This window comes from Corapipo altera, unplaced genomic scaffold (assembly GCF_003945725.1).
Source record: "Corapipo altera isolate COAL_440 unplaced genomic scaffold, ASM394572v1 349, whole genome shotgun sequence".
NCBI classification, from domain to species: domain Eukaryota; kingdom Metazoa; phylum Chordata; class Aves; order Passeriformes; family Pipridae; genus Corapipo; species Corapipo altera.
This window is the reverse complement of record NW_020884997.1, coordinates 939,610-948,954: the sequence shown is the minus strand read 5'-3', so window position 1 is coordinate 948,954 and position 9,345 is coordinate 939,610. Positions and strand designations below refer to the sequence as shown.

Here is a 9,345-nt window from a genome sequence, read left to right as displayed (position 1 = left end):
GACGGGAGGTGGCGGGCGGAGGACGGGAGGTGGCGGGCGGAGGACGGGAGGTGGCGGGCGGAGGACGGGCGGCGGCACAGCCCTTCCCGGCACGCGGTACCGGTCCAGGGCTCTTTGTCGCAAAGGCGGCGATGAAGTCAGAGACGTCACCCGAGTCCTTTCCGCAGCTCCGGGGCCACCGGCCGGTACAGCTCAATATCGGTGACAAAAAAGCCAGAAACGGCCCAGCAGGCTGGCCCCGTGCCGGTGGCGAGCACCCGGTGCCGGCTGGCCCCGATCATCAGTTCTGGGGACAGCGGGGACAGTTGCTGAAACTCAGCGGTCAGCAGGAGGGACCTGGGGACGAGGGAGGGCAGAAGCGTACGGACTCCAAGGGGAAAGGGATGGCAAGGCAGAAACGGGGTACCGAGCACTGTCCCCCGACTGATGCACTGTCCCCCAAGGCCCATGTGAGCTGCCCGGCGCACTGTGAAGGGAGATGGCCCTGGGAGACTGAGAATTGGGGTTTTGTGCGGGAACAGCCCCGGACTCTCCCCCGTTCCCCCGCTCTCCCTCCCGCCGCTCCCGAACGCGCCCACCCCGGTCCTGCGAGAGAGGGGCGGGGCCGGCTGCAGAGACCCCACCCCCTGCCAGCAGCCCATTGGCCAGGGCCCGCGTGACGCGCGCCCAATCAGGAGCTGCCACACGGCAGATCCGGCTGCGGGGGTGGGACTTCCGGCTGCGGCCCCGGCGCTTGTTCAGCCGCCGCCGCTTTCGGACCCGCCGCTCCCGCCGCTCCCGCTGCCCCCGCATCCGCTGCCCCGCCGCCATGACCGCGCCCCGGCCCCCGCCGCGGGCCCTGCCCGCAGCGCTGCTGCTGCTCCCTCTGCTCTACCTCGGTGCCCGCGCCTCCGACGTGGTGGAGCTCAGCGATGCCGATTTCGAGAGCGGCCTGGCCGAGCGCCCGGGGCTGGTGCTTGTGGAGTTCTTCGCGCCCTGGTGAGGGGCCACCCGGGGCGGGGGGGGGCGGCGGGACCAGGCGGGCGGGGGGCCGGGCCGGGGCGGGCCGGGCGCTCGACCGGCCTGACCCCCGCCATCCCCCCAGGTGCGGGCACTGCAAGCGGCTGGCGCCGGAGTACGAGTCGGCCGCGACTCGGCTGAAGGGGATCGTGCCTCTCGTGAAGGTGAGCACCGGCTCCCCCAGCGGGGCGGGGCGGGCCGGGCCGGCGGACGGGGTCCGGCCCTGCGGGGCTCGGCGTGCTCCGACGGGCCTCGTCTTCCTGAAGCATTGAAGCCCAGGAAGCATCTGGAAGTGGAGCCCTGCAGGGCTGCAGCCGCGCAGCTGGTGTGCGGAGGGTGTGCTGGGTGTGCGAGGGCTCTCCCCAGCCCGGAGGAGGAGGCCTGCCCTGAGCTGTGTGATGAGGCGGAGAGCAAGCACCATGCTGCTCTTACCCAGTGAGGGTTGCTGACCAGGAGCTTTCTTTTCTGCCACAAAACTTGTAGAGTTTTCTCAAATCAATTTCTCACTTCCTTTACGGGAACTGGCATGGACTCTTGGACAGGTCAGCAGGCTTTCTTCAGGTGTTGTGGGAACTCTTTTGTACTGACAAGGTGCTGAGAAATTCCTTGTTATTGGTTACAAGAAACTGTCTTTTCTAATATTTTTTTGTGTGTATATGGCCAAAGGTGCCTTTCCAGTATTTCCTCTAATATTTTTCTAGGCTTCTCCTTACACCTGTGCTGTCTCCTTCCCAGTCTGGGCTCTCCAGCACCAGGGGCCATGTGATGGATTTCTCCAGTCCCTTGGCTGGGTTGGGTGTGTCAGGGCTCGATCTTGATCTGAATAGAAAGGTTTCTCTCCCTTTAGGTTGATTGTACAGCAAACTCAAATACTTGTAACAAGTATGGAGTGAGTGGATATCCTACCTTAAAGATTTTTCGAGATGGAGAAGAGGCAGGAACCTATGATGGGCCCAGGACAGCAGGTAAGAGCTGGTCAGCAGTGCCTGGCTTGCTGAACTGTTGCAGGAGGCAGGCCCACGTGTAACAGCCTGGTGTCCAGGGATACAGAGAAGGTTCCCACCTACACATACACCACCTCTTGCCCTTTTCAGAACTCTTTGTGCTGGCAAAGCCCTGGATGTTTATTTTCCTGTGAAGGTTTCCACTTTAACTCCTAGTTCCCAGGACGCTAGAAAGTTCCTGTATGAAGCTGGTGGGAGCACTCCTTCAGTTCACATATTTATTATAGTGGGGACATGTATGGGTTCTGTAGAAACAATTTTTGGATTAGGAAGCTTGAAAAGTGTCTTGTGGAATCTGGTATTGATCCAGTTAATTGTTTTACTTCTCTTTCAAGATGGGATTGTCAGTCATCTCAAGAAACAGGCAGGACCTGCTTCAGTGGCTCTCAGTTCTGTGGCTGAGTTTGAGAAGTTCATTGGTGATAAAGATGCTTCTGTCGTGGGTGAGTAGAGGTAGTGCAGTGTGAAATGAGCAGGCACTGTGCTCTGGGAGCTCGTGTGGAAGGATCAGAGGCAGTACCACAGGCTGTAGCAAGGGAAATTCCAGGTGGACACAAGCAAAAAAGCTGTTGGTAATGAGAACAATAAAGCCCTGGAAGATGTGCCCAGAGGGATTTCAAAGAGTTCAGCCTGGAAGACTTCCACAACTCAGTTGAACAAAGCTCTGAGCAGCCTGTTCTGACTGGGGCTGATCCTGCTTCAAATGAGAGGTTGCACCTGAGGACCCTGAGAATTCCTTCCAAATTTTTTTCTCTTTTCCCCTGGCCCTCTGGCTGTGATGCCCCCTCCAGCACTGTAGTATATGTTTTCCAAAGATTGTTGCTTTCTTGGCTGACTGACAACAGGTAGCTTTGGGGTGCTGGAGGGTACGTTTGGGGCTCTGGTGGCACCAGGGGGCTGTTGGCATCAGGTCATGTGACTGTGGTTACAGTGGCAACAGCAAGTGTGCAGATCAGGTGTGTTGTCTTGAAGATAAGTATTGATCAGCGTTCTCAAACTTACTGTTATGAAGTGCTAACGGCAGTTTTTACCACTGGCAGTGTCACACAGTCACCAATGGATGTTTGGGTGCTCAGTGGACAGTTGCCTTTGGCTAAATGACCAAGATGAGCAGCTCCTGAGTAACTTTCTCCTGCTGGAAGGGATAGAGTGCAGGGAGGTTCAAAAAAGTGGGAGAGAAACAGTGAAAGGTGAAGGCTTGAACATACATTGGAAGACTGTATTCAGGAGTGATGTTTCAGTGCATTGTAGAGAAAAATGCTGAGGGCTGCAGAGGGACTGCAGCTGGGTCAGTTTGGGGTCATCTACCTTTCTGCTCCAGGCTTCTTTAGGGATGCATCTGGGGATGCTTATTCGGAGTTCATGAAAGCAGCCAACAGCCTCAGGGACAACTACCGCTTCGCACACACTTCCGAGGAGCAGCTGGTGCAGAAGTATGAGGAAGATGGAGAGTAAGTTACTTAAAACAAAGCTTTTCTTGTTACTGAGGCATTTGGAACAGATTCGTGGATTCTAGTTGTTAGCTGGGTTCACTTTGTGAACATAGCTTAAGGTCTAGTTTCTTCCCCAGTTGCCAGTGGTGTATCCTTTTTGTCTCTTTTGAGTTGAGATAGACAAGTGCAAATGGTTGCAGGCTCTGCAAGGTTAGCATCTGCCTGTGGATGGGAAATATCTCAATGGAGGCATTTGGCTTCCCCATTGCTTATTATGGTGGGGGGGTTGTTTCTCATTGTGGCCTCTTTGGATCATAGAGGAGGCTCTGACAGGTACATCTAATGTAGTAGTGCCACCAAGAAGCTAGACGGTGTTGTTTGAGTTATGAGTGGTGAGTGGGAATAGTCTCTGGAGAATGGGCTCTTGTGTCATCTGGCTGCTGTCCTTCGACTCCCGGGGACCCATTGAACTGATTCACAATACCTGTTTCCCTGCAGAGGTATAGTCTTATTCCGTCCTCCACGCCTGACCAACAAGTTTGAGGAGAGCTCCATCAAGTACCCAGAAGACAAAATCACCAGTGGAAAGATCAAGAAATTCATCCAGGAGAACATGTGAGCGATTCCTCACCAGCAAACATGACAGACTGGCTTTGTCCCTGTCAGAGCTTGTTTTCCTAGCTGGCATTGCTGCCACTTTGTGCTGAATGTCTTGGCACTGCTCCCCTTTGGGGACACCTTCCTGAAATCCTGGCCTGGCTGTTGGCATGCAGTCTCCATATTCTGACCATGCTTCTGTTTAAAACCCAAACTTATGAGAAGTGTGCCAGCTTTGGCCTTATTTAGATCACTTTAGCACTGATGTGGCTGGAGATGCAGATTTAACTCAGAATAATCTGGTATAGGAATGAACCAAGTGTTTCTTCCTGGGAAACAAGTGTGCTGTGTTGAGCCTGTTCTGGGGTCATGGGCTCTGCTAACACCTCTCTCGTTGACAGCTTTGGCATCTGCCCACACATGACTGAAGACAACAAAGACTTGATCCAGGGCAAGGATTTGCTGGTGGCATACTACGATGTGGACTATGAGAAGAACGCAAAGGGATCCAACTACTGGCGCAACAGGTGGGAGGGGTGGAGGGTGAATCGGCCTTGAGATGTTCCTGTCTTGCTGTGGTTCCGTAACTCAAGTGACAGTCCTCTGAAACCCTGCCTGCTTGCTCTTGGATCCCTGGTCCCTAGGGACTTAGACCTTTCCCACAAACCGCCTCGCTGCTGTGGTGTGCAGCTCCATCCTTGGTGTTCCCCAATGCCTGAGACACTGGGGTCATGGGGTCAGGGTGGAGGATGGCAACATACAACACTCACCTCGGTCACTATAGACACAAGCTTACTGCTCTGCTTCTCAGCACCATTTCTACAGGACTTGGCTCTGCAGAGCACTTTGTGCCACTGAATTCCTTGTCCAGCATGCACGTCAGCTTGAAGGGTGTTACATCACGTGTAAGAAAATGTTCCAAGAAATAATGCTTTATCTTTTTGTTTGTTATTTTTTCCTTTCAGAGTTATGATGGTTGCAAAGAAATTCTTGGATGCTGGCCATAAACTTTCTTATGCTGTTGCTAGTCGGAAAACCTTTGGCCATGAGCTTTCCGAGTTTGGTCTGGACAGCAGCGTGGGTGAGGCCCCAGTTGTTGCCATCAGAACTGCCAAAGGAGATAAATACGTCATGCAAGAAGAGTTCTCGTGAGTTCTTGAACTTGTTAGTGTCGGGTGTCACTGGCTGGACTTCGGTCTACAAGTCTCTGACCAGATGATACTTTGTTAGCTTGGAGGAAACAGGAAAGCTGAATTATGCGGTTGGAAGAAATGATTGCTGGGTCAAAATGGGTCCTGCTTGTGTGTTTTCTTGCTCTCTAGAGAGCTTGCAGCCCTTCCTGTTATACAAACGGGGGGGAATTTAATTAAAGATATCAAAGTGTCTGGTTAGGAACTAGGGTGCAATAAAAGGCAAAGGAAATAGTTGTACCTTTCATCTTGAAAAAATAAACGGTGCTGGAAGCCTAAAACTTCAAATGGGAAGTGCATCCAGCCTCCTGTCAGAGCCCTTAAGGGCATCCTTGCACTTGTTCTGGGGTCTGAGCCAGCCCAGACTGGTGCTGTCAGAGATGCAGGTGGCATCCGTTGTGTGGGTGGGAGGAGCTTAAATCAGCCTTGAAAGTTTCCCTCTCTCATCCTAAATGTGTGATGATGGCTGTAATATCACTTCTCTTTCAGCCGTGATGGAAAGGCTCTAGAGAGATTCCTGCAAGATTATGTTGATGGAAACTTGAAAAAGTATCTGAAATCAGAGCCTATCCCTGAAAACAATGACGGCCCTGTAAAGGTGAGTGCTGCATGTGGATGTGAAGACTGTTCAGCAGCATCTTCCAGCCAGTGCCAGGGTGGAGTACTGTGAGTGTGGCATGGTGGCAGCTCGAGGAGCCTCTGCAGTGATAGATGGAGGAATTACTTGCTCCCTTGTGCACTGCAGCTTTTTGAGGCAAGGGAGACATGCAGCTTGCAGTTCGGGTTCTGTTTTGTTCTCTTAGCATGGTAACTGCTGCTTGAGCACAACAGCTATGTGCTTCACAAGTGCAGCATCATCCAGATTTCCAGGGATTATGCAAAGGCCTGCTGTCTTGGCTTGTGCTCCTTTGTGGCATGGCCTTCCTGTTGGTTGTGACTGCACTATTTTAGGGAGCTTTGTGTTCATCTTGTCTTTGGGGACTGCCTTTCATCCTCCCAGGCAATTCTGCCCTGAGTAAGAGCATTTCCTGTCATGGCTTTATGGTGAGGCCCTCATACAGGAGTGGGAATCACTGTGTTTGCGGGGATGGGCATGACCTCAGGTGGCCCTGCTAGGCTGATTCCTCAGCTTGGAACTTGCTGGGATTAAAAAAAATGGTTTTGTCCTCCTCCTGCAAGGAGACCATGTGCAGACCTCACTTGCAGGTAGTGCTGGTACGTTGTAGCAAACTTTTATCAGCATGCTGAGGATGAGGAGTGCTATGTTTGGTCATCTTGCTGCTTGCTGTGCAGGTGTGGGAGGCCCAGGCTTGGGTGGAGTGTGTGGAACATGTCATGTCACAGCCTCATATCTGACTTGGAAGCAACTAACTGGTGTGATCAAACCTTACAGGTGGTGGTGGCTGAGAACTTTGATGAAATTGTTAATGCAGAAGACAAAGATGTCCTGATAGAGTTCTATGCACCATGGTGCGGCCACTGCAAGAATCTGGAGCCCAAATACAAAGAATTGGGGGAGAAGGTAGGTCTGGAACTCTTGCAAAAGTGAACTAGAATTTTGCAGCACTAAACAATCCTGCAGGTTGTTTGTAGCCTCTGTGATAATGGGACATAATTGTGCCTTCCTGAGGACTTAGAGTTTTGGCATCTGGTGAGTGCAGATGTCCATCAGCAGGATCTGTGGTAGCAATCACAGTGGTAGGTTTAGTCTGTTGCCCTTGGCTGTGGCTGATTCAGTGACTGGCCTCAACTGGCCAAGCTTCTTTTTGGATCTTTTCCATCTGCATGATGATAGTCTCCCATTTGGGAAGGGATGGTGAGATGGCATCCCCTGTGTGCTGTCCTCTGACACTGCTATCCCAGCCATTGCTGACTGCTGGGTTCCTGGAGCTTGGGATTGGTTACTAACGGGCTCATTCTACCCACAGCTCAGCAAAGATCCCAATATCATCATTGCCAAAATGGACGCTACAGCCAATGATGTGCCTTCTCCCTATGAAGTCCGAGGGTAGGTCTGACTGCTGTGACTCCGTGTGTCAGTGGGTGGGTCCGGCTCTGTCTGCCATCGGCTACAGCACTAGAGCTGGAAGGGCCTCACAGGGAGGGTGTGTGTGAGGGCTGACATGTGACTGCTGAGCAATGGCTTGATTTGGAGAAATGAAGAGTGGAAAAAAAGGACATTGATCTGCCTGGATTCTCCAGGATTCTGGTGTCCTGGCTCTGCCTGGAGGCCTGCCCTGCTGCTTTGGAATCTGCTGTGATTCTGTTCCTGGCAGTGTGAAAACAAATCTGGACTTGCTGTTCCAAAAGCAATCAGCCAGCAAACTTGGACCTGTGAGCTCAGTGAGCTCTGCAGACGTGGCCAGGCCCTTGGAGGCCACACCTGCTGCCTCAGAGCTGCCAAAGCTGTGCCATGTTAAACCAGGGCAGTGTGGGATGCAAGTCCCTTCCGTATGGGCTGGTCTGACAGAAATCAAAGCATGTCAGGAGCTCAGGTGTCCCTTCTCTCTCCCCAGCTTCCCCACCATCTATTTTGCTCCAGCTGGCAAGAAGCAGAGTCCAAAGAAGTATGAGGTGAGTATTTTGCTGTTCTTGCTGCTTTATAAAGAAGTGAAGAGCATCCGGGTGTCCAAATTACACTCAAGCTGCTCTGGAGTTGGGGGTGGCTCTGTGTCCTGTTGCCCTGGGAACACACCTGGTGGTACCTGCTGGGAACGTTGCACTGCATGCTGCAGGCCCTGGGGAGAGCTGTGCTTGCAGTCACCTGGGTCTCCTGCCTGGCACCTGGACCCCTCTCAGCAGAGGGGAAGCCCATGGCGGGTACAGGCCCTGCCTCACTGTCATCTGTTTTCTGCAGGGGGGCAGAGAAGTGAGTGACTTCATCAGCTACCTGAAGCGGGAGGCAACCAACACTCCTGTGCTGCAGGAGGAAGATAAATCCAAGAAATCCAAGAAGAAGGTGAAGGAGGATTTGTAAAGTACCCATTTGCTATCTGGTCAGAATGAGCTCTTTGTGAATTGGGGAAGCACTGGGCAGACTGGGGCCAGTTCTGGGCTGTGGAGAGCCAATGGGCTGATGGCCCTCAGCTGCTGTATCTAGTAATGTTTAATTTCCTGCCGTCTCTTAGCTGCACTGTTGTTGGGCTCCCCAGACTGGTTTGTTTTGTGGTTTGGGAAGGGTGGGGGGTACAGTTATTTTCTAATTTTTTTTGTACATTTGGAGAAGTGAAACAATAAAATGACCCCCTTAAGACCAAGTGTCTCTGTCCTGGGGTGACCCATCATACCTAACACTGGGATCCTGCTCTTCACAGACAGCAGCTCTCTGCTGTGAGTCATTCCCTTCAGTGAGCTCTCACACGTCTGTTCCTAACCATTGAGCTCAGCCATCTCCCCTATTCTCCTCCTTCCTCAGCTACCACAGTCCCTCTAGAACATAGCAGCACACTGTCCCAGTGTGCTGGGCTTCAGGTGCTACATTTACACACATTTTGGGCTTTGGGACTCTGATCACAAGTGCCTTTGCTGTCTGTGTGCTGCCCCAGTGAGTTCAGAGGAACGTGGTGCTCACTGTGACTGCTGGATCAGAGCAGTGCAAGCACAGGGAGCAGGCTGGCATGGGGCTTGCTCAGCAGCAGAAATAAATGAGCTTTGAAGCTGGTGCAGAAGTAGTCAGGGGTAGGGGAGGAGTGCTACTTCCTACAGACTCTGCCCAAACACAGGTAGGGCCTGGGCTGAGAGTTTCTCATAGCCAGGTGCTTGGCTGTGGTGAGGGCAGTTAAGACCAGTTAATTGTAAGATCATTTTGTCTCTTGGTAGGAAACGGGCTGATAGCTGTGAGTTACTCTTCAAGAGGGAGAGGAATAGACCCTGTGTTGTGGTTGGGTTGGGTGGTGTGGGCTGTGACTGACCAGGATATCCTACTTTCCTCTGGGAAGGGCAGAAGTGAGATGGGCTGACCAGGGAGGGGCTGTTGCCCTGACTCTGGATTCTTGTGCTGCATGCAAGTTGAAGAGGGCACTGCTGTGTGGCAGCAGTTACCAGGGCAAGAGCCAGAGCTTGCTCTATCTCTGGATTCCTCCCCCACAACTCAAAAGGCTGGGCACGTTATTTATCGCTGCT

At 52.7% G+C, this 9,345-nt stretch overlaps 1 protein-coding gene across 1 annotated transcript; it reads left to right on the top strand.

The window, feature by feature from the left end:
* Positions 1-712: 712 nt before the first annotated feature.
* Positions 713-8,481, top strand: PDIA3 (protein disulfide isomerase family A member 3). Its single transcript, XM_027666744.1, has 13 exons — positions 713-978; positions 1,085-1,163; positions 1,847-1,964; positions 2,339-2,446; positions 3,325-3,454; positions 3,935-4,051; positions 4,435-4,560; positions 4,999-5,181; positions 5,713-5,821; positions 6,617-6,745; positions 7,152-7,231; positions 7,740-7,797; positions 8,081-8,481. Exons 1-13 carry the CDS (start codon positions 809-811, stop codon positions 8,198-8,200), a joined length of 1,527 nt encoding a protein of 508 aa, XP_027522545.1. The 5' UTR covers positions 713-808; the 3' UTR covers positions 8,201-8,481.
* The last annotated feature ends 864 nt before the right edge of the window (positions 8,482-9,345 follow it).